Below are 25,881 nucleotides of genomic sequence, written 5' to 3' on the forward strand. Positions count from 1 at the left end.
GAGTTTTTCATACCTGTAAACAAATACCTAACTTACACATTATAGAATGTGAATCTTACCATACAGAAGCAACTGCTCTGCTGTACCCATCTAGGGAAGCATGCTAGGCTCAGCCAAAACGGACCTTTGGTTGATTCTTCAGCCGCCTGCCTACCAGAAAGCAGAGGAATCTCCCTCCTATGTTACAAACTATTGGCATGAATATACAAAGTAAAAAAGCCCTTTGCTTTATTTCCTGTCAGCCCAGTATCACATTGATTAAAATGTTGCAAACATTCCTTCAGATAGCTACAATTTGCTCTAGAACACAAAAAATCCTGAACATCTACTCAACTAAATAGCAAATGGAATCAAGGTACAAGTTCACACACCGAAAAATTAAAGAGAAAAATGAGAATCCATGTTCCTGTTAATACCAACGTCTTAAGGCATAAAAAGCGAATAAGGAGGAAAATTGCCCCCCACCTATGCAAAATTACAAACTCCAGAACACCTGCAGTGACTTGAATTACATCACAGCCAGCAGGGACTTCAGGATGACCCACTGAAAAATAGTCTAATAATTAAATGTGTGGGCATATATACATTTATACAAGAAATTTATATATGCACCCATATATACATACAAATAAAACTTTGTTTAAACTTCAGTGCAGAGAAGAAATATTGTCTTTCAATATTCTTTTTAACATACAAGAAACTCAGTAACTTGTGCCCAGCAAAACTATAAACCCACTAATTATTACATGTTCTTGCATAACAAAAAGCAAAAATTGAACTTTATAGAACATAGGAAAACAAGGGCACACTGTTGGAAACACTTAATTGCAGCCAATGTCATCAGATGACTCACTGGTACTAGAAATCTGTCTTTAAGCTGATCTGTGAGTTAGAAGATGTAGCCAAGCCTTAGATCCATGTTAGAGCTCCTTAGGTAAGTGTTGCTGCCTGGAACCCAACTGTGAGTGCTGGGCAGCATCCCCAGCCCTGACACTGTCCTTGGGCACTCCAGACACTGCTGCTCTTTGCATTCATTCAAGGCTGCTCCAAGAAGACTGAAGTTCTTCTCCCTTGCATCCTTGCCATGCTTGCAGGTTCATGTTTATCATTTTATTCAGTTATATAATCAGCTTATAGAACAATCACACTGGATTTTACAGTGCCTCAAAGAACCTGAAAGCTTGAGGTTTCCTGCTATCAAAAAGGTTAAAGGTACACCTCTCAAGAAAACATTAGAAGACTTGCAAGCCATGATGAGACACTGAGCAGCTGACCACAGGAATCAGTTTGCTCTGCAAAAACATAATCGACATTCCCTCAGCCTGGGATTTTTCTCATCCTGTATGATCCTATTTCCCTTCCTCATATGTTGTCACCAGTCACTTTCAGTAAAGAAAACCTGGAAACCTGAATATGCAGCATTTTACTTGTTTTCCTTAGTTGTGAGTCAATTTTCCTTGCCAGCTTTGCAGTCACGGAATTGCAATACTACAAGGGCAAACATCTGCTGTCAGGCATGCAGCACTACTGCTTGTGTGGATTTCTTCCCAGCAGCTGGGAGGAAATGCTCCTTCTTGTTTAGACAAAAATATCAAATGGTTAGGAAATAAGAAGTTAGGAAAAGATGTACACAAGGTTCACGCTTGAGAAACCCTAGAGCACAGCCTTAGCCACTAAGAAAATTCCACTAGACATGAAGTTAACAATAATTTAGATCTGTTCATTTATGGTAAGTCAGCCATTTTACTGTTGACCTACTTTGTATCAGCAATAATTTGTCACAGTGCATTCTCCAACTGCTACTGAAAGAAAGGTTGAAACCATACATTAAGAGCAGAGTGTCAAAGCAACTGATGTTAATTATACCCCACAATTCCTATGTTGATGAAATTGTCACTGCTAACTATTAATACAGCATTTATTGTCTAAGCCCAGCTTGCTCTACCAACCTCTGAAAGCCACTGAATTAACATCCTGCTTCTCAGTGTTCACATTGGAATGTAAATCTGAAACGTGTAAAAATAACCTCTGCTATTACACCAAGAATGTGTAAATACACATTCCTTTTTTGGGAGAACTATTTATCTCCAGTCTATACATGTTTCACTCTTTAAACTAAAAACAGCTTTAATGTTCTTCAGTCAAGTGGCAGCTTTTGCCAATATAAACTATTTTCTCTTAAAATTATGGCATTAAGTAGAAGAATCTTTGTAAAATGTAGAGTACTACTTGATTTATGGAAATTCAGAAATAGCTTTACATAGACACACATAAAAGAAAAGCAGCAATGTTCTTTGTTGTATTCATTGCTAACCTGCACAATAACAAGAGATCATATTCTCCCAGCATAAACAAGGTTAATTAGAAGGACACCTTATGCGTATTGAGTGTTCATGTTCCATGACATCTGCTTAATTTGGTGACAGAAATGTTTACAAACATCAGCACAAACCAACCACTCCAGAAGCACTAACTGGATTCTTTATGGTTTGTACATCAGTAAACTGTTTTGTAAGGTTCTACTGCTGCAGTACAGTTCCCCCTGCTTCTAAATAATCTCTCAAGCTTTTCCTTCACCCATTTAAGTTGAAGGCGTTCAAAAATATACTGTCTTAACACTATTTAGCCTTCAAAATTGTCATCTTTAAGCTATAGCATGAGACATACCACTTGGTATAATCCAAGAACACTAATTTTGTGATAAATACGGAAGACTTTTTTATCCTATGAATAAGGAATGAAGACTTTCATATCCTATGATCCAATATGAGATACAACAAAAGTATAAGCCAGTGATGGTATTTTCACATCAGAAAAGTGCCTCGTGTTATTTCCAAATTCTTGTGTAGATTGATAGAATAAACCAATAATATCCTGTGGCATAGTGGCCTGTCATATACAGATTTACTTGAAAATTTTTGCAAAATCAGCAGAAAAGTGGAAAACTAAAATCAGCATTATTAGCAATCAAAAGAGAATCCTCACATCTCTATTCAAACAAAAAAATGACACTAAGATTTACAGGGAGAAAAAAAATTATGGTCCAAATGGCTGCTTAAGCCAGACGTACATCTCCAGAATAAGCAGGAAAAAAACACAACTGCAAAGAGAACAAAACAACAGAGCTTCTCACAGGATACATGTAATACAACTCTCTATAGGAGGAGCATCATTACCAAACATAAATACAAAAGTAGCATTGAGTGGCAGGATCTGATACCACACAGTAGCACAGTGGGGGACAGTAGCACACTGTCAGAAAAAAAAAAATTTTCTCACCTGGCATAAACTAGAAAGCGACTGTACACTTGATAAAAAGACATTTACTGAATGGTCAACAAGTCTGAGCAGACTGATCCATCACCCTGAGAAGAGCTGTAACATCAGAGCCTCGTACAGCTGAGACTGCCCTCGGAACAACTACAGGACTATTCAGGCTCCTCAAGTAAAGTCAGCTTATTTAACTAACGTGCACTGATCAAGCAGGTCTTGAATGTGTTCTCATGGCTGACATTTGCATTAAAATAACAGCCTTGCCTGTTTTGTAATGGCACCTTAAATGAAATTCAAAAGTGACAAGCATTTAGCTTAGTGTGCTGTTTGTTCTACCTGCAACAAAACACAGGATTGGCAACAGCCTACTCTTATAGACCTACTCCACTTCTCTCAGGAGTCCTTATGCCCCGCTGCCACAGTTTGCTAAGTACTTTCAAATTCAGACAAGGGCACATTGTGTGCACATTGGGGTATATTTAAATTCCAGCTGGAATAAATCCCAGCAACTCTGAGGACATAGGTTGTACCAATTACTAGTTACAGCTGCAGTTAAAAATTATGCCATGAATGAAAGCGCCTTACCGTAAAAGGACTAAAATGTTAACAATCTAAAGGAGCAGGCTCACTCTTGGTTCAGTGTCACATGCCAGTCTCACAGATGGAACACTTGCTGCCTCAAAAAGCTATGCTTAATTTACCAAAAAGAAAGTACTGACAGCTGATGCTTTCATAATGTGCACAGCTCACGTCAAAGACCAACTATACAGCTACCCCTTCTGATGCTGCTCTTGCTGTGCAGCAGAAAAGACTGCAGGCAGCACCACAATACACCAAGCACGGTTCAGTCAGCAGTGAGCTTCATGAAAGTTTAATACAGCTTTAAAGCCAAGCTCAATGTTTTCTTTGTATTTAAATACACTTCTGCTGTCTCTGAACATGTAACACAATGGAAATTGTGGTTTGAGTGCTCCATCCACTAGAACAAAATTCTTGCTTACAGATTTAACAATTTAGTGTCATCTTAAGAGAATTTTTATGGTATGAAAACATCAGCCTAAACCTTGACCCTATGCATGAGCTACACCTGCACTTTACTATAGCACAGGCTCACACTGAAGCTTTGGTAATATATCTTTTGTCAGATGCCAACAAAACAAGATCTTTAAAGTTCACTGTTTCAGGAGCACTTATACTCCCACCAGCCCATGCCAGAAAGCCATAGTGCCAGAGAAGCCCTGGCAATACTTTGAAGTGCTGAATATTTCCATACATATGCAGATCATTGTAAAAATCATATTGGCAATATTGAACTTTCAAAAAAACAAAGGGAAAGCAACTGCTAAAAAAAAAAGCTGGACAATTCAGTCTTATGTTTTGCTTATATATAACCAGCTATACTACAGATCAGCTATATTACAAAGACATGAACCGGAGATACAACACATTACTACTGCCTAATTGTAGAGGCTCATTCATAGTTGAGCAGGAGCTGCAACAACTCCTGGCAAGTCAGATGCTCAGTTCTCCCATAGCTGCAAGCTTGGCTAGCAAGTAATGATGGCTGTCTTTTCATTCTGAGCATCAACAGCAGCTCCTGTGACCAAGTGACTGAAGTGACCAAGGTGGGTGGGCCTTTTATTAAGCACTCACAGAACAAAGTACACAGGAGATAAGGAACAGAAAAGTCTTGAGTTTACTCCAGCACTCTGACAAGTGTAAATAGAGTGGTAAGGAATTTCTCTCAAGTGTATCTGCTGTGCTGTATACAAATGGCATTAGTGTGGTGCTTGAGTGAATCACATCTCTACATCATCCATTAACTATGAATACACATATAAGTATGGGCTTCTCACTTTGCCTTAGCCAACCTTTAAAGTTTGGGAAAAAAGATCAACATACCTTTTGTTGAATCCAATGTTAATGATTTCTAAAGTGAAAGTCTTGCATCTGAAGAAAGCAAAAGGCAGCAAGCTGCTCTTAAGGCTATGGGACACTTGTCCCAACTCTTATTGTGCAGGGAATCCATCAGGTAAGAACTGTGAACTCGTGAGCAAGTAGGTCACGATGGACATTTAGGTTTGCTATATCCTTCATCAGGAAGCCAAGTAAACTTTAATCCTCTGGATTTATTCAAGTCATCTTTGGTGGAAGTTATTTCTGTACCTTTTCCTCATATCCTGGAATTACTGGCCCTGGAGTTATTTCCACATTGACTGATTTTACAAGGTTTAAAGTGACATATACATCGTGTTCCCCTGAACTTCCCAAGCATTTATATGTGAGGTCTTCATTAATCCAGGTCTGTACCAAGTGTTCCCTAGCATCAGGGTGCCACTGATGTTTCTTAAGCCTTTATAGTACCTATTTTATTTCTACTGTGAGACAAAAATAATTTAACTGATCCTATGTAATCACGACAAGAGATTAATTAAAATGCCAAGATAGGAAACAATTTATTATAGAGAGAAGAAAAATTTCTCATCCAAAATATAGAAATCTGTACAACTTTGCCACAATCAATATACATGAACTGTACAAATTTACACCAGTTCATAATTTACCAAATAAAAGATGACTAACAAAGTTCACAAAATAGATGGTGGTTTGTGGAAAAGACTTTTACCCAATTAAGAACAAGGAAATTACAAACCAGACCTCCACTTTCTAAAAATAAGAAGTTTACTCAGTCTTAGAAAACTACAAGCTAGCAAATGTACAGATAGCTGGCTGGTGCTAACACCACAGTTCAGACAGTGTCTTTATATGGTCTTTTTAAAGCCTGTTGCCATGGCAGATTCTGATCACTTGCTACTTTTGAGGCCAATGTAAAGATCTGACCATTTCCCCAGGTTATTCTTACTATTTTATCTTATGTACATTTATACATATTTGTAAGTGCTAGGTAAAAGTCTGAAAATTAAAATTTCCAGTACAATGGTGTTCTTAAGTCTTGTTACTGAGCTGCCAAAAATGCTAACAATTAATAAATGTAATAGTGCAAATTTGCTCTGCAAGACCTACTGCAGAGATTCACTTTATAAATACAGATCAGGGTTGAAAATTGGTGTAGAAATTAAGTCAGGTGTCTTGGAGAAACTGACATTTCCTAGATCTTCTTACTCCCTAGCAAGCTGCAATCATTTTGACTCACAGGCTATTAAATCACTGAAAGGTACTGTCCAAACTATGGCACTGTCACTTTAAGTATACCACTCTAACGTGCGCCAGATCTTCACAGCTGTGACATGGTTTAAATTCCATAATCCATCCCCAGAGGTGCCCACCCAAAGTAAAAACCAAATTTATCCATCCATTTTAAGGTGATCCATCCACAGACTATATCTTAACCTGATACAGTCATCATATTGTAGCTTTTGGAAGGGCTAGTTCTGCCCAAGAGAAGTTCCTCCTTACAGCTTATTCTGCTGTCTACCATTTGCATGTTGGTGTTACTTTGGCTACCTCCTGCTGGTGCAGCTTCATACAGCACACAGATGGAGCCATCCTCTCCAATGCGGTAGGACACTTCGTACGGGTCAACCCAGAGAGTGAGTTCGCTCGGAAGAAGCTGAAACAGTTCCTGACTGCTCAATCCAATCCGCTGTGCTGCCTGTCCAATGAGAGGATCCATTTTATGGTTGATCCGGATACATCGGTAACCTGATCCCTTGCATGGCTTTTCTGGGAACCAGTGGTGTTTATAATGTTCTATAAAATAAAAAACAAACGTTATCCTCCTTGATTCCGTGCTGAAAGATACACACAGAGATTATTGGTCTCTTGCAAATTTCATACAACAAGATCTTAATAAGCTTATTATTTTAGCATAAAATGACTTGAAAAATCATTATAGGTTTTAATTCTGATGATGACTTGCGGAAGTGCAATGTCCCTTGGGAAGCACTCGTACAAAGTTACTGTTCTGTGCTACTGTAGAGAACAACATCCACCACCAGAACGGAGTGAAAAGCAACTTCCGGGCATTCAGAAAAACAAATACAAAAATACAGAAATTATTACAAACAATAACAGAAAAACTCAAGAGCTTCAAAACATCATAAACCAGATAGGAAAAAAAGACCCTTTCCAGCATCCTTTTGAGATCACACCCATGCTTAGCTTCTCACATTCTAAGAACACCCAAAAATAACTAGGGAGGAAGCTGGGCAGCATTTACCGACTGACTCAAGCTGTATTTCACCACTGCTCTTCCCAGCCTGTTTTCCATGGCGAGAAACCAAGGACTGCACTTACCTCAGGAGTTTTATCCCACCCAAAACCCTATCGATCTGAGGGTACTCGTAGCCACTATCGAGCCCACTGGTACGCAGGCTTGGGATTACAAAACCCACAGGGCAGCGAAAGAACCCACGCTATTTGCTCCTAACCGGGGCTGTGGGGCGGCTAAGAGACGCTTCCAGAAAGGGAACCGAAACTCATCGTCCGCCGATGAATTTTACTTGACAAAAAAAAACCACTTTCGGTGCGTTTTTCTGTCTGGAAACCGGGCGGTTCGAGCCCTTGGCACGGAGCTCGATCCGGGCTGCTCGAAAGCTTTGTCTACGGAGGCAAGGACGGGAGGGGGGAGCTGCCTGCGCGACGCCCGAGCCCCTTTTGTTTACACCCCGCTGTTTATACTCCCGCGCCCGCCGGGGCCGGCTCGGCACCGAGGGTCCCCGCGGGGGGCGAGCCCCGGCCGCGGAGCCCCGGTCTCCCCGCGGAGGGGCTCCAGTCCCGCGGAGGGGCCGACCTCGTCCTCTCCCCCTCTGCGGCCGCCCGCGGAGCCGCCACCCAGCCCGGGCGGGCGGCCCGCGGCGGACGGGGGGGAGCGGCTCCCGCCGCGCCCACGCCGCCCTCACCTGCCAGCAGCTCCTGCAGGCACTGGCTGAAGGTCTGCAGCTGCCGCTCGTTCATCAGCCCCTTGGTCCGCAGGAACTTAGAGATGAAGCCCACGGCCGCGGCGATCTCACGTATCATGCTGGCCCGGGTGTACAGGGCGGGATGCATGGAGGCGGCGGCGGGCGGCAGCCAGGTCTCCGGGGCGGCCGGCGCTGGGGCGGGACGGGTTGGGACGGGTCGCGGGGCGAGCGGTGCCGGACGGGACGGGGGCGGCGCGGCTCTAACTGGGCGCGGAGCGGGCGGCAGAGCCCAGATCACATCCCGGGGGCGGCAGCCTCCGCCTCCTCTTCCTACGGCAGGGGGGCGGCGGCAGCAGCGGCGGCCGCGGCAGCGCTCCCCGCATTTCCTGCGGCGAGGGGCGAAGGGAGCAACGAGCCGTCCGCCGCCTCTTATAGCCGATACCGACCGGAAGTGGCGTCACGGCGCCGGGGGCGCGCCGCCGCCAATCAGGCGATCGCACCATCGTGACGGCAGGTGGCGGGGCGGGGCCGGCCGGGGTGGGTGACGTAATTGGCTGTAAACAAATAGAGCCGGGGGCGCGCGCGGGGGGTCGGCGCAGGGGGTCGCGTGCCGGGGCGCGCGCCCGCGCTGCGGGGATCCGCGCGCGCCGGGGGCGGGGCGCGCGCGCCAGTGCGGGGCGTCTCCACGCGCACCGGCGCGGGCCGGGCGCGGCGCGCGCCGGGGCCGTGCGGGAAGCGGCGCGAGCGCGGGCGCGCGCTGTCTCTGGGGAGCGCGGAGCCACGTCAGCGGCGGGGGCGGCGGGCGCGTGCGTGCGTGCGTGCGTGCGTGCGCCGGCACCGCCCCGCGCAGGGGCGGCCGCAGCGGCAGCGGCGGGGGCGCTCCCGCAGCGCAGAGCGGCTCTGCCCGCAGGCGGCGGGACCGGCGTGTCCCGGCGTCCTTGCCCGTTCCCGGAGCGCAGGGCTGCGCCGCTGCCTCCACGCCGTGCCCGCCGGTCCGGGAGCCGAGCGCGGCGCTCCCTGACGTTCGTGAGCCGCGGCCTTCGGACCGCGTCCCCAGCGGGGTCTCCGCCCCGGGGCCTCCGCGCAGAGCCGAGCCGAGCCGTGGCGGGCAGCCGGCGGCCCCGGGCCCTGCGCCGGGGCACGGGCAAGCCTTCTCACGGGCCGCCAGCCCGGCCTCGGCTCTGGCTCTCTGCGTTCAGCCCAAAGCGGCGTCTGGCCTGCGCGTTCCCCATCCCGACCAGGGGATCGTTCCCCATGGCACCGAGCTGTTGTCCCACGTACCCTGCCGAGAAACCCTTGGGGGAGTGATGTGTCAGCTGGTGACTGCCCGGAAGAGCGTCTGTCTCAGGCCTTCCAGGGATCTGCCTCCCTTTTTGCTAAACAGAAGGGGAGAGGACGAAACCACAGAAGATTTCTGTTTGGTTGGTGTGTTTTTGCTTTGTTAAAAAAACACAAAAGTCCAAGTTCTTTCATAGAAACCTTATTCTTTCCCAAGGGTTTGTGCCCTGCCCCCTTACAAAGCTTCAAGTGAAATACAGCCTGATGCCTGATATTTGCTTGTACAGTTCTTGTAGTCAGCGATCAGAAATTAGCCCAACAAAGGCACACATAACACACGATTTCTTTTTCAGTGAAAATAATTCACTAATGAAATCTATAAAAATATATGTGTAAAATAATTTGAATAAAATATGAAAGTAAAGGGTTTTTTTCTTATCTGGTGTGAGAAACGTAACTGTATAGTGCTTTTTGGTCTTTCCTCTGCTCACAGGATCTATTCTATCTTAGTCCCCAGCCTCAGGGGACTCTCTTTGACTATATACACAAGGGAAATTTTCCAAACACCTTCAAAAGATAATGGGAGGAGCTCAAACTCACAGCTGTACTGAATGCTAAAAATGTTGATGTGGGTTTTGGAGCACAGTCCCATCCATTTTCCCCCTACTAACTTCTGAGTATTTACATTAATAATCATGGGCTGACCCTCCATTCCATGAGAAGGGAAGAGCTGCCAGCCTGGCCTGTGCTCTTGCTGCTCCTCAGGTGCCAGCCATCCTTTCCTCTCAGTGCTTCTGTGGCACATGTGAGGTATATCCAGAGCTGCCACTTCTGCTCTGTTCATAGGTTGGAAAGTGCTGTGCTCTTTCAAACCTTGAAGCAGCAGATGCTTCTCTCCCCCTTCAAAGCAAGGCCCACCGTCCTACTGGAAACTGGCACTAACCTTGTGCAAAAGTGATGCTTGAGCATCACAATTACACTAAAACAGTTACTTCAAAATACAACAAAATACTTCAAAAAAAAAAACAGGAAAAAAAGTAATAGGATGTTTGCCACGTTTGCTGGACTTGAGCTTTTTTTATTTGGACCACTTTCTCATCTCTGCTACTTAATTCCATCCAGAATCAAATTCTTAGAAGGAGTTTTAAAAACTCTCAAGCAGGTAAGTGGTCGTATATAGTAGCACCCCAAAATATGAGGTTTAAAATGCTGTCCCTGCCATAACTGCCATGGACAGCAAGGCTGTTCCAATTTGAATCATCCCCCTTAAGTTGTGCTTTCAAGAACATAATGTGGCAACATGTACTTCATGTCACAGTCATTGAGAGGGGGAGAAATTTAAAATACCCTTTAAATTTTTTTTCTGTCTTAAAAAAAAAAAGAAAATAAAAAAGCTTCTTGTACCATCAAGGAGTTCCTCTCACATCTCTTGCAAGGTCAATAAATTTAGGACTCTTTAGCAACCAAGTTTTCATAGTTCCTATTGATTCCAAATAGTAACAGCAGGTATAAAAGTCTTCCTTGTGGAAAGGGTAAAATGCTGTGCAGACAGATCCAGTCCACTGGTAGGGAATGAACTACCTTGGTGTTCATTGCTTGCAGCCACCAAGCTGCTCAAGTGTAACTTCAAGGCCGAGGCTCGAGATGCCTGCCAGGAGGATCTCATCCCTGTCCATGGGTGTGAGCAAGGTAACTGGAGCTGCTGATGCTGTTTTCCCAGTCCAGGCAAGTCCATTTCCATCTCAGTGCTAGGCAGCACAGCAAAGGAGCTGCTGCCATTTCAGGCCTGTGAAATTCTCCCAGAGATCCTCATCTCTACAGCCTGCAGGCTCTTAATGATGAGGAGGACTTTGGCATGCAGCTCGTGGCATGAAGCAACATCAACTTTTCTTGACTGGACTCTAATGGAGAGCATCAAACGAACCAGCCACACCGTAGCCTGTTGCTGCTTTGTGGCTTAGCTTCCTGCCAGTTGCCACTGTGTTTCACTGATCTGTCATGCCACTCTGAACTTCTTCAGTGCTTCCACATTTTGGGATATACAAAGGGTTCTTTTTTCTCTGGCCAGCTCCCAGCTGTCTGCTCCTGTCTCTGCAGCTCCAGACACAGAGGAGGCAGTTTGCCTGCTTAATAGTCCAAGATGCTCACTGATACATTAATGGCAGGGTGCTGAAGAAAATAAATGTAAACATTTAAGATCTGCCTTATTCAGCCCATCTGATACTTTAAATGAAGCAGAAGCCCTAGGGAGGAAAAATAAAGGAAAAGGGTATGTGATCATGTAATTAAAGACTGGATCATAATGGATATGCACAGAAGGGTTGAATTAAGGTTCTACTGGAATTCCAGCTTCTGATATTTCCTAACTTTTAAGGAATACAATGCAACCTTTACAACATTTCTTTCATGTTGTTTTGGCAGAATCTGTTTCTTGACATTGGCTTGAAGAGAGCCTAGCACTTTGTTGAGTTCTGTCATAATGGAAATAAGCAATAGAAATACCCTTTTATCTGTGCCACACACACACATACACACCCTGTAACTATTGCAACATGCTCTTTTCACAGCTTTTTCTGAAGCTACTGAGTGTTCTTTATGGTAAGTGGAAAGATTCAAGAGTTCAAAGGAGAAGAATTAGAGTTACTTGATTTTTAAAAAATTTGCTGTAGTCTTAGGGTCTGAATTAGTATATATTTGCTTATGAAAGTGGATACACTCCATATTCAGCATGGATTTTTTTTTTTCCGGTTTGAGAGGGTTACAGGCTTTTATGTGGTATCTTATTAAAGCCTTTCAGTGTAGAAAAGTGTTAGGTCTCTTCCTGTTTCACTGTCAAGTCTAGATAATTTTTTGCATTGTTTGGCATTGATCTAATAGAGAAATAACAGTTGAGAAATAATTGGTATTTGTTTCCAGAAAGGATTATGTGTACCTTAGGTTGGCATAAGCTTTCTCTCACCTGTAAGCTGAAGAGTACAGGTTGCAATACATGAAATACAACAACAATCCATTCTATGCAGTTTAGTTTTGGTGTAGGTGGATGTTACTAAAATGCCACAGTATTTTCATCATTTACCAAATATTTGAAAATATATAGGAAGAGGTTTCTCTTTTATTTTTACTTTATGCAGAAGAAAGCTTTCCATGGGATGCTTAAAACAGTTTTCAATGTTTTAGCCCATTTCATTCTTTGAATATGCAGTGGCAGCTGTAGTGACATTAAGCTGCTGCTCCAGGAGGCAGAGGTAACCCAGAGTCCATAGCCAGTCCTGCATGCCATGCTGCTCCTCAGGGGTCCCCATGGCCTGGCTGTGAGTTCCTTGTTTTGTAAAGTTTTCAAGCAGGTACTCCTCAAGCTACAGTGGTGATATGGAAGTCCTCCCTGGAAAAACTTTGGCTCCATGGCTTGGTTGTAGACAGAGACAGCAGTAGCCAGCCCCTGTCACTGCAGGTGAGTGCCCTTACCTGCCTTCCAAGGGGAATGTTGACACTAAGGCTTTTTTTCCCTGGAGCCTTGATAGCAGGCTGTCATTCCTATTGTTTTGCCACTAGAAATGTTTAGACATGAGCTCAGGCACAGACCTGGGCTCAGAAACGTGATATGGATCCAGCCCACTGGCAAAGCAGCACTGAGGAGAGGGTAAGGGCTTTTCAACTCCAAGTGTAAGCCTGTCTCTCAATCCAGCATTACAACACTGCACCTAACTGCAGCGTTGGACCAGTGAGTGCTTCATCCTGAAAGTGTGGGGGTGAAGAAGTCAGTCACATATTCTTCCAAACTGGAGAAGTCTCACATCTGAAAAGACAGACTGGTAGGAGTCAGAGAAAGGGCAAATGTCTGATTTGTGACCCCACTGGGAACTTCCCTTTCTCTTCAATGTGCTCATGCTTACACGCAAACCCACATGCCTGCAGTCTGCATTTCTAAATTAGCCTATCAGGCAGTGAATTCCTCAGATCACTTTTCACATAAGTAGAGTCCTCTTTAAGCAAGTGGGACTAGTCCTGTAAGCCAGCGTCCCATTCTACATCCGGGCAGTTGTTTAAGAAACATTTCTGCCACTGCAGGAAGCTCAGGAGGGAAAGACTCAGAGGGGCAAGGGCAGGCTGTCAGCATTGGTCTTAACTATGGCATGTTCATTTCAGAAAATCCATCTCATGACATCCTAAAATGACCAAACTTTGCTGCACTTACTCCATACAGAAAAAAGCTTTGCTCTATGGGGCAAGATTTCAAAGGGGCCACTTTGCTTGATTTAAGCTTGATTTCAATGGGGCCACTCACTGAGAAGATATTCCTTGTGGCATGAGCTTCAGGTCTGGCCAGGATTCAACAGATTCAACAGAACGGTTTTCCTATGCTATTAGTTTGATTTCAGCAAATAACATGCACATGTAGCAAATAAAAAGCAAATCCAGAACATAGTATTCTGGATTTTGCTTATAAAGATGATTTTTTTTCCCTAAATGGAATAGTAACAGTATGGCAGCACATGCAAGACTTGTTTTTAATAAAGCAGTCATAGTTTGGATCCATCAAAAACAAAAATTTAAGAAAACAATAGAAACAGATAATTTGAAAGCTTGACAATTGAAAAGAACTCCTCACAACATAGCCATATATAACCATTCTTACACAGTCAGGTTTTCATTTTTATGAATTTAGGAATTAAACAGGGTAAAAGAATCTGGATAAGATAAACAGTCATTCATTGCAATCCTGAATGGAAGTTGTTAACAATAATATTAAAGTGAAAGTAGCTTGTAAGTGAAAAGAATGATTCAACCATTTGTTGTTATGCTCTGCAATCAGATGATGTCATCTCATATTCCAAATTTTTACCTTTCCTGTAGTTTTTCATAGTAAAGCTGGGATTGAAGGGATCATAAAGAGGTTTATAGTTCTCTGATTCTTAGGGTTTTCTTTTTTCTGGCCCGCCATATAATTTTAGGAAGACCTGAAAAAATTTCAAACACCCTTGTCTGTAGTGGCTGCATTATGGGCTCTTGCACTGCCTGGTGACTGCCAGAGCAGCCTGTGTTGGTTGGTCAGCACAGGGCTCTCAGTCACCCTGTGGTCAGGCAAAGGAAAAACCAGGAATTTTTTATGGCACTTTTATAACAGTATTCCTTGACTTTTAGAATTAAAACTGTGACTGTCTGCAGATTTTAAGTGCAAATTCCATTAAAATACTTAAATATTTTAAGAAACCAATATGTTGGTCCTGCAAGTATTTTTTTCTTAGTATTTGCACCTTAAGTACTCCTATTTATGATGTAGTTAAAAATCAAGACATATTTTTTAAATCTTTTAATAAACATCTGAGAAAAACTCCATTTATTTTCCAATGATGAAAAAATTCTTAAGCAGCTTTATTAAGATTCATGATTTGGAAATCAAATACACTTTTAAATAGATGGCTCCTCTGGAGTTGCTATTAAGTAGTAGCAACCAAACCTTCCCTAAATCTACCTGTCTCAATGATGCATCAAAACAGCAAAACATGGAGACATTGTGATGGTAACTGGATATTTTAGGCCAGGTCTGCACAGACTACAAAGGATATTACCTACTATGCACTTACTAAAACAGAAAAAAACAGTTAAACAGTGATTGCACTATTTAGCTAGACATAAGCACCTGCCCCTTTTCACTCCCAACATCTCTCCACCAAAGCTGGACATGTGGGTTTTTGGCTTGTAAATCAGGTATCTGCATGTGTTTCATTTTGTGCAGGGTCTGGCTTTGGAGGTCAAATAATTTCATTTTAGCTGTATTTTTGTCCTTTTATTGTGTTCTGTCTATCTAAATCCTGCATACCAATGCAGTGAATACTTTGCTGCAAGAAGAGGCACTTATCTTTTTCCCCTCATTTTTTTCTAGCCAACACTTGCCACAACTTATTCTCTTTACCACTGTCATTTGTAGTCATGGCACTGCTCCTGTTACAGCTTTTTTTCTCCTTGCAATGGTATTAACTCAGGCATTTTAATCAGTCTCAGACAGAATTCTCAAGACAAAATTAATATAATTAGTTCTCTAGGACAGATTTGGCAGTGTGAAGGAACATCACATAGACAGTCTGTGTTATTACCTTCCTTTGAGTACTGAGAGATTTTTTTCATATTATCAGGTGGGGGAAAAATTAAAATCACATCTACGCTGTTCTTACTTGATTGTGTAGCTTTATATACAGTGCTGCTCAAGTGCATTTAGGTGTGAACACTTCAGTCTTGCTGGCGTGAAAGTGTAGTCACTCATCCTTTTAACGGGATTGGAGTGCATGTTGCATGCCCAAAATGAAGCTGTTTGGCCACTCCTCATGTGACTTGAATTCTTTTCCCAGATGTGATGAAGAAACCTCAATAATTTATTTTCCTGAATTCAGTCATGTGAGTAATGTCCCTGACAATGATGATATTATCCTTATAATTGCAAATGAACAGGATTGTGATTTTCGGGCCCATAGCCCAAGACTCAATGTCAGAGCTCCCACTGGTTTTGCTTCTTTCTTAGACATGTGCCATAAACTGAGGAACTTACTTGGTCCTACACTGCCTATAAATTACATATTCCTAACAAGAAAAAACACAAAAACAAACAGAAACCCCAGCCCCACCAAAAAACCCAACCAACCAAAAAAAAAAAAAGGAAAAAAAATATTCTTGTTTTTTAATGCTACTATTTTACAGGAAACAAGACCTAACTGATCATTTATATAAGTACCTTTTATAAGCATGCTTGATAACACTAGGAAAGCAGGGAGAGGGGCCTGAATATAAGTAGAGGCAGTAATCTACAGTTATTTCACCACAAAAAAAGAGAAGTTTTTTTTTTCTCCCTTTTTAAAGGAAACCAGAAAAGACTAACTAAAATAGAAACTAAAATCTTGACAGCAGAAACATACACGTCTATAAAATTAGGCCATCAGTTCTGACTTAGATTAACCAGATGTCTTAAACAGGCATGTGATGAAAAACAAGAAAATCACAGATTTTTCATTAAAAAACAAGGAAAAAATAGAGATCCATAGCATCTGTGAATCAAAAAAATCCCAGCCTTTTGATCTATGTATTTTCATTTTCTATTTTCTACAGCACCTTCAGTGACCATTTTTCCCCCCATGTTTGTCTCTGATGCATTTTCAGAGACAGAGGAACAAAAGCTGCTTGATACCCCTCTTACAATAGCAAGGAGATGTGCCTGGCTGTGTGGGAGGAGCCGCTCAATTCTTCTGTGTAGCGCTGGGTACACATGCTTCCAGCGGCATTAAGTGTTCCTGGGAGCACAGAACAGAGTGTTCCAGCAGGATCTAACATACAGGCAAAGATAGAAAGCCATTTTCTTCACAACTATGCAGTGCATTAATACATGATCCCAAGCTTGCAAAGGATGAACCTGCTGTTTCAGAACTTTTTCTTTTCTTTTTCACATCTTAATTCACTTTTAAATTATTTAAGAGGACTCTCTGGGTTTGTTTTTTTTGTTTTTTTTAACCATGATTTTTTTAAAATTTGCTGCTTTATGAAAGCTTGCTTATAAAAAATTGCGTAAGAGACATAGCAGTTGCATAACACATCCCTTGAGGAACTTCATAAAACATTTTTGCAGCCACATTTTCCTCTCTTTGGGTTTTTGTGCCCCACAACTCAGCTAGCAGTCAGTGGAGAGGGAACAAGTAGAAATTCATTTTAGATAACAGGGGAGAAGGGAGACCTAGAGTTGTGTGCATCTACACTAAGGAACAAGAACACAGGGCTGAGCTCCACCAGAAGCAGGTGGAGTCCTACCAGCTGTCTCAGTCCTGTCTGGTCCCAAGTCACTGCAGCCAGCTCAGGCTCCAAAATAGTGCTACTTCATACCAAGAAACCAACATGTGCAAGGCCAAGGTGGGGAATGTGTGCCACACATTCCTTTCCTCCGTGTGGACATGTCTTTATTGTTTCCACTCAGTTTTGTTGCCCTGGAGCTGTAGGATATTTCTTGCAGGGTCATCTCCTCCCACCAGCTCAGGCACCATGGTTTCAGCAGAGCCGTGCCAGAACTGGTGATGCCACCATCGAAACAATTCTGTTTCACATAAGATTCAAAAAACCAAACCAAACCAAAACAACAAAATTTCCCAATTGTCCCACTTGTACTGAAATTTTCAGATGTGTTCAAAGCTACCTCCAAATGTGGGTGTGTACCCCGGATTTCTAATCACAATATAAAGAGAATTATTAGGAATATCCTGGAGTGATTGTATGAAAAGTCCTTCAATTGCTGCAGTCCTAGAGAAAATTACCTGTCAGTCAGTTCTGCAATTTCCTACTTTGCATCAAAAGTAGATTCAATAGTTTCTATAAAGAAGGCTTAGTAATAGCTGACATTTCCTGAAGACTGGTCATATTTTTTGTTCTTAAGGTAGTGGAATGTACAGTAAGAAATATGATTGAAACCTGAATTTTTCATGTGCATGTTTTCAATTGCTAGACTAATGCAGTAAATTCAACACAAAATAGCCTTAGAAGGATGATCTGAGCCATACTTCACTGCTTTGTTCACTTAAACTCAACATTTCACCCAATGGGCAAAAGTACAACAAGGATGAATTTCAGTTGCTCAAGCTTTGAAGAGAACAGTAGTTACAATCCTCAGCCTAACACTACACTGATGGGGGTTGAACGTGTTGAGAAGTTTTGATGATGTGAAGAATCGCACTTTCTTTGGATAATTTGGAAATTTCACCTTTTGCCAAGTTGGGGTGCATTAGATAAGTGTGGATCTCATTTCATTGATCTAATAATCTCAAGTATTTTTCATCCTGTGTTTGTAAATACCCAAAACTTGCTTTAGATTCCCCACTCCAGCCATAAAGCAGTTACTATGACCCCAGAAATGTCAATTTCATCAGTGGAGGCTTTAGAACAAAGGCAACAGCAGATTTACTACTGCTGATGAAGGTTAACACCCTTCTTTGTGAAGACAGATAAATAAAAGATTACCTGTAGTAAATAAAGTTATGGATGGTCACATAAAAATGCAGTAATGTTGCTCATTAACTCCAAAGATTGGAGACCAAACAGTTGTTTAATGGAGGGTGGAGGAGAATTTTATGTGCACACATTTCTGAAGCAAATGCAGCAAAAGTAGTGGCATATTTTTGTTTTATAACTGCCGTGAGTTCTCTACAAGTATTTTTATAGTTATGGTTACTAGCTTCTTTATTGATTATGTATCAGTCACACTAAGTCCTTGAAAAGAAGCTGACCAGTCTGTTTACCCACATCTTCCTTTTCTGGAAGCATAAGGTCACTATATTGGTGTGCACAAATATCAGCTGTTCACTGGCATACACATCCCAAATCCAACATGTGTTCTTCTGGTGTCAGAGGAGCTTTGCCGTGAAATTCTGTAGAAAGACTTTTCACTTTGTTCTGTGATGTAGGAACCTTGCCTTTAAAATTTACTGAGACTATTCCTTTCTTTCACTTGGTTACTTTTAGCCTATTGAAGGACTTTTGTGCTTGTTTTTGTTTTGTTTGGGTTTTTTCCCCCGTCACTTTTAGCTGACAAAACATTTGAATTCTGGGACATAGATGAGTTCCTTCTTGCTAATAGCAGCGTATGAGATCAGGAGTTGTGGAGAGACAGAGTCCAGAGGATGCTTGTTTGGAGCTGTATCTTCTCAGTGTTCCTTTAACTGGTAGCTCTAAGGCCTGTGTATTGAGAACACTTATTAATGACCCTTTGCACATGATGAATGGGTTTAAAGGCTATCAGATTTATTGGAATACTGAAGGGTCACTTCAAAGGTACTTAGACATGTACATTATTGAAATTGAATTATTTTTATTTCTAGAATGCCTGAATGATCTATTTTTACCTTGGAGATCAAGCAACACAAAAAGCAATGAATATCATCCCTATGCTGATTGGAATTATTTGAACCCCTCTACTAATAATAAAAGAACTAAGATCCACTTTGAAAAATTGGTCCCTGAATAGTTACAGTTTTTAATGGTCTATTTTGTTACAAAATCCAAGAAATTTTAGATTTTAAAAACCTTCAGATAACCACATAGATTACAGCACTGATAAAATACACTTCAACAAACACTTTCTTCAACAGTTCATTTGCAATTTAGATACAAACAGAGTATTATGTGCTAAATAAGTTTGAAAATGTTTTCAATTTTCAGAATGTGATTTTTTTCTGTTAATTTGGGATGTTCTATTAACATAAATAGTCCCACTCTTTAAGAGGACTAAATACATTCCTACTTTTAATTTCGTACACAGGTACTACTTTCAAGAGAATCACAGGTGTGTTCCCTGATATGAAAAAAATTATTAACCTGCCAGGACAGAAAGCAAGGACAATGTATAAATTCAGATACTGAACCATTTCAAATTTATTTAAGTATGTCATTTGTACATCCCAGAGCTCATAAATAATGGGTAATTGTTTTCACATCCACTAAGCAAAGCCCTTTACAAAAAGAAAAGAAAATAGAAGTCAGCCTCCTTTCAGATTCATGCATGTGCTCCCCTGCACCTTCTGCTTGTCCTCAGTTCTGTCTCCCCTCCAGGGATGAGGGAGAGGGGGACCAAAGGCCCTGACCCCCTCTGGTAGAGCTGCAGAGAGTTTAGACAATGCAAACATCATCCAAGACATGTACAGAGAAAAAAACAGGCCAGGAGAGTGGTTTTGTTCCTGTATGATGCCTGTTTAACCACTGGGTAGCTCTCAGGTTGGCTACTTTCGGGATGACCCGAGAGTCCTTTTTCCCAGCCTGCTGGCCGACGAGAGTCAGGATTCTTCGGTTCATGTTCACAAGGTTGTTTGTTATCTATTATATAAAATATTTTCTCTCAGACCTGCAGAGGTCTGATCTGCAGGTCTGTCAAAGGCACACTGCCTGCCCCTGGGCTGGTGTCTACATTTTATACTACGAGTTACATGTACTTTATTTATCATTATTTTCCAATACCTATCGTCTACATTAGACTGTGTACTTCTACTTTAGGCCAATCTAAATGTGCCACCATCACCAAGAAGATGGAGGCTAGGAAGAAGAAGGAAGAAGGACAGGACAATGCCCAAATCCCTCCATCTTGCCTCCTAGACCCCTACAGGAAAATCTTCAAAATTCCACCTTTTACCCTGTGATTAATTCATTATCACTCTACTTAAACTTCTGTTACTTGTAATTCTTCATACAAGGTTGGTAATTTGCTCCATGGATTAAGATCAAAGTCACCTTTGGCTGCCTGCTAGAACTCCCGAGTCCCCTGCCAGGATCTCCCAGCCCCTACCAGGGGCAAAAGGCATCCAGGGCACCCAGAGTGATGTCCTGGGTTCCAACAGGTACATAACACTCCTTTAGCCTGTTGTGTATCTCCTCACCCCGACTGACAACCCATGGCTCACAGTGTTACTGTGTCTGTGTGCTGTGACCCCGGAGAATAAAATGTGCAGAGCAAAATTTCTGCTGCTGAGGGCCCAAAACCCACAAGATACAGTCCCTGGTGCCTGGTGCCGTGGGCTGTGTGTGACCCCTCTGTTCTGCCCCCTGGGCTGTCTGGAGCACGCTGTGTTTGTGGTGCTCTTTTGGGTGTGCGTGGGGCTGCCCTGTGCCTGTGTGAGCCCAGCCAAAGCCATCCCTGCCATCCCTGTTATCTCCTCAGCAGAGCCCCATGGCTGAGCCCACACGGACCCCTCAGAATGGTTTTGCTGCTTCTGGCGGCAGCTACACCTGCCAGGACACTGGTGCTACAGAGGCGCTGGGCTCTCAGCATCAGTCAGGTCCCCTTGCAGCTGATAATGTGGCTGTCTAAATATATCCATGATTAGGGCTGCCCTGCACAGATTAAAGTCACAGCTCTGTATCTCCCAGCTGAGGCATGACAGTTGGCCTGATGACAGCACAAACGTGAACTTTATGACCCGTTTTTTTCAAAATGTTTTTTAGAGCATGCTTTAAACATACTGGGTCACTGTCTGTAAGAGTGGATCGCAACAAATGTAATCCCTTCTCCAAGGATGGCTTCCTTTAATTCTGTAAATTGAATTGGGGTGGAGCAGGCAACATGATTAGGAGGTCATCTCTTTAATGTTTCAGATGCTTTTAAGTCTCTGTTAAGTGTGCCACCTTGTATTTTTAACAGAAAAAAAAAACAAACAAACACAAAAACAAAAACAGAAGAAAACTCACCCCCCAAAAAAAAAGAAACAAACTTACATTTTCGTATAAAGTATCATCAAAAGCTCACATTCAAGCATTTCATTCTATCACCACTACAGTAATAATGCATGACACCCTTTTTATAATCCCACCTCCTCTTATACAAGGCCCTGTTTTATCTGTCTTATACATTTCAGGGGACAGAAATTGATCTGTGATCCTGAACAAGCCATTCTAATTGCTTGTCTGTGCAGAGTTGAATTTAAGGCATTGCTGCCTTGATACACAGGAATCCCTTTGCTCTCCCTCAGAAATCCCCAATATAATTATGGAAGATTCAATTCCTCATGCATTTTTCCCTAGGCAATGACCTGCTTTGCTAGTATGTCAAAATCAACTGCTATTTTTTTCATCCAGAGGATAACAAAGTTGCCTTATCTTTTCCAAATAAATGCAACTGGGAATTGGGAAACAGGACAAAAAAAGACCTTATTCCTTTAATTGTTCACTACTTTAGCATGAAGTTACACACAGGGGAGCCTTGAAACTTCTTCCATGTTCATACCCTTTAATTCAATTAAGGCCCTAAGCTAAAGCAAAGAGCTAGCAAGAATCAGATACTATTGCTACTGATAATGTAACTGCCAGAAATTAATGGCATATAAACAATTCAAGTATCCTTTTTGTTATAAGATTCCCGTTCTGAAGCACTTTAGTTTGCCTAGGAGATGGCAAAATTCTTTATGAATTCCTGATTGACTTTCTTCAGTTCTTGATTTAAAATAGGCCACTAGATTTAGGCACTTGAGGTGCAGAGTACTTATATTTTCTAAATGGCCTTCTGTAGTCTGAAGAGATCAATGGCATACATTTTACTTGCATTGCCTGCATTTGAAGCCTAGGGGGAAAACAAAAGCACAAATAATGGATTGATTTAGATGGAATTTGGTATTATAGTCTGAGGATTTCAGACATGTTTAGAGGATGTGTGAGAGGTCATGTAAAGATCCAGCAATATGCAGGGTTTCTTATATGGTCGCAGTATTGGCTGCCAAATGTGGGACTTAGATAAAATGGAATTTTGGCCTGAAATCATTAGTATGTTCAAAAGGAAGAGTCATCAACCTGATCCCAAGACTTAAGGAATAAATAAAATATAGACAATAGGAAATGCAAACAATATTTTATTAACAAATAAAACACGCGCATGTTACTTTTATACTGGTACACATTCATGTACTACTGAATAAAGAGCTCTGCGATACCTGTTTTGACACAGAGGAGGAAAAAACCCACTTAAGATGAAAAAACACTCAGAAAAATATCTAATAAATCCTATCCCCTGAAACCCATGAAAATACCTAAATCTGCTGAAAATATGTGAAGTAGATTTCATGATCAAGAAAGATATTGAAATAATTGACACAGTGTATTTAAAGACCTCTATTTTTCTCAGGCATGTTGTTTAATTAAATAATAACCATTTTAAAAAAGAATAATTGGTAATATTGTCTGTATACATTTTGGATAAAAAAGGTGTTAAATCCTCACCTCCTACCAGGGGAAGTCAGGTAGCAGCTGTCACTCATGTATCTACATACAGATCCTGTCTCTCAACAGGGATTTTAAAAAGCAGATAGCTTTATCTTCTCTCACTTTTTAGTCTCCAGCATTGATTAGGATCAAACACAGAACACTCCCAGGGAAGAACTCTGAATGGACTTGAAAGCAATGACACATTGGCAAGCTGGTTTGTTCATCATCTTCTCCCAGAAACTGTTGAGTCACAGAATATCTCAAAGTGTGAAGTGGGAGGAACCTTCTCCTTCTGCAAATGTCCCACCTCCTTCTTAGGACAGCGGTGAGGGTCCTATAGCTCATACAAATTTCTTCTGCAGGAGCATTGTATAAGAAGTAATTAACTTCTAGTAAAAATGCTGGCTTCTGGATTTTACTGCACCTTCTTAGTATGTCTATGCTGCCTAACCTCATTAATCTTGTTTTTCACGGTCACTGTACTGTGCAGTTATTCCATTAACATATTGTAGTGCTGCCCGAGGCTTCCTTAATGTATGCTCTATTTTATATTTGCCTAATTTATTTCAGCATTTGTAGTGCATTGACCACTGTAGGGTTTCCCTTTCTATGGGCAAATGAGGAAAGCATATGGCATGGAAGAGCAAGCTATTGACTGTGTTCATGGGAAGCCTGGTAAAAGGGCATGGATACTTCAGCACAGAAATTCAACACATCAGCTCAATAAAAAAAAAGATCAACCGTTTTCCATATGGGGAGCCCTCTATACATTTAGGCCTGTGCATACCCTGTGTTCAAGGAAGGGAAAAGAGAAGGTGCCTACAGCCTATGATAAGTATTTAAACTCCCAATAAATCTGGGTTCCAAGGAGTAGCTCAAGGAGTAGATGTTTCAGAGTTCAGAAGCAGATCATGTTATGTGGTAATACATGGAGCAACACACAGTTCAATCACTGTACATTCTGGTTTCTGTTATTTTTAGGAGGAACAATAGAACTGGCCAGATTCAGCAAACAAGGTAAAAAGCTATGTCAAGGTGCTAACAGACTTTTTCCATGAGATCATCTCTTCTATATTCTTCTGTATTTTACATATATACACACATTTCCGTGCTTGGAAGTAATGGTCGTAATTTTTCTGTCCTCTTTTGATTACTAAATGTACATGGTTTCTTTCTTTAGGAGCACAAAAAAGCTGAAGATATCAACTGACATCCTAAAAAGCTTAAGACAGCTCTTTCTAAACTACACATAGGTTTAATACATGTCAGTGAAAGTTGAGAATCACGTGTAAGTGATTTTGATTTGCAAGAGTATATAATCGTAATCTATTACTAAAAATATTTTTAGTATTGAATTGTTTCATATCTAGTCCTTAACAGCATCTTAGTTTTATTATTAACTGTACTTAGTTGAACAAAAGGGGAGAGAAAACCTGATGTGTTACTGTTTCATTCTTTCATCATCACTGTTTAAATTATACTCCATACTTAATGGATAATCACCAGACGGTACCTGTGGTACATTCTGAGTTGTTTTCCCTGTTTGAAGAAAAATATTTTAGACTTTTGGTGGCAAATTTCAGAAAAGGCTGGAGTCTCTGGATGCCAAATTTGAGACCCATTTTTAACAGCTGTTCCCATTGTTACTGTGAGTAGAGTTTACACACTAAAGAATCATCAGGGCAGTAATAGTAAGATCACTTGCTCTGAGTCTAGGAAAAGTAAAGATCAGATAGTGCTTTTGCTTAAACCTTAAAACATCCTGGCATCTCCAAAGTAAACCTGGACTGCACTGCTCAAAACAATGAAAATCCAGGCCAACCTTGCTCTAAGTCACCCCTTTGTCACTGTCATTACATGTTCAGCTGCTGCAGCCATGGAGAAGACACACTTTCAAACAAGGGAGCAGCTTCCCCCTCCCAGCCCTGCCTTGACCATTTGTCCCTCATTAATGGCATAAGACAAGGCAATTGTGAAAACAGAGCTTCCTACAGCTAGAAGGGTAAGAATACCCTGAAAGGCTCAAAAGCTTGTTCAAATTGTTTTATGAGAACAAAGTAGCCTTTGGAACCATTTGCATTACAAAGAGTGAAGGTTTATTGTAAAACCAGTTATTGTTTCTGAGCCATCGGGGATATCTGAACAGGCAAAGAGGAGCTGGAGCCAGATGGAGGAGGGAGTTGCTTACTAGCATGTTGCCTTCATGGCATCTTAGGCAACCCAAAGATCAGATATTTGCTGGGGAGAGGAGAGCCCTCAAATCTTCAAGACTTATTTAGTTACAAGTGCTACTCAGCAGGGTGCTGAGCACAGGCTGCAAGGGAAAGGGAGCACTATGGAAATATGGGAGGGGGGATGTAGAAGTATTTACTTTCCTCCCCAGATGCATTTTCATCTACAGTATCACACATAACTTCATCCTCCCACTTGATTCTGACTTCAGTTCTAGGTGGAACTTCTGGCGATGAGGAAATACTGAGAAAGTGTTGAAATACAGAAAGTAGTGTCTACACCATGTATGTCCTGAGGGAACTGAGTTCATCTTCTCATGGCTGTAAAATTTGGGTGCACATCACTGTGCTGTGAGGCACCTACACCGTAGGATCATATGGACATAGTTTTGCTGGAGAACTCATCCTTTCCACTGATACAGGTCGAGAGAGAACACATCTTCTTGGGAAGAAACTCCAGAAAGAATGTAAAAACTAATCTTGTATAATGCACAGAGAAAGGACATTTGAAAACTGCTGTACATGTAGCT

General features: G+C 41.9%; 2 protein-coding genes across 2 annotated transcripts in view; one reads left to right on the forward strand and one right to left on the reverse strand.

Annotated features, from left to right (window-relative positions):
- Positions 1-5,704: 5,704 nt before the first annotated feature.
- Positions 5,705-8,553, reverse strand: BTG1 (BTG anti-proliferation factor 1). Its single transcript, XM_064419709.1, has 2 exons — positions 8,136-8,553; positions 5,705-6,984 (listed from the first exon to the last, which is right to left on the reverse strand). Exons 1-2 carry the CDS (start codon positions 8,281-8,283, stop codon positions 6,620-6,622), a joined length of 513 nt encoding a protein of 170 aa, XP_064275779.1. The 5' UTR covers positions 8,284-8,553; the 3' UTR covers positions 5,705-6,619.
- A 1,530-nt stretch (positions 8,554-10,083) lies between these two features.
- Positions 10,084-25,881, forward strand: part of PLEKHG7 (pleckstrin homology and RhoGEF domain containing G7) — a 202,455-nt gene continuing 186,657 nt past the window's right edge. The window contains exon 1 of the mRNA XM_064419708.1: positions 10,084-12,864. The gene's annotated coding sequence lies outside the window, so the exon portion shown is untranslated. The remainder of the gene's footprint in view (positions 12,865-25,881) is intronic.

The sequence above is a fragment of the Passer domesticus genome, chromosome 5, assembly GCF_036417665.1.
Source record: "Passer domesticus isolate bPasDom1 chromosome 5, bPasDom1.hap1, whole genome shotgun sequence".
Classification (NCBI taxonomy): Eukaryota; Metazoa; Chordata; class Aves; order Passeriformes; family Passeridae; genus Passer; species Passer domesticus.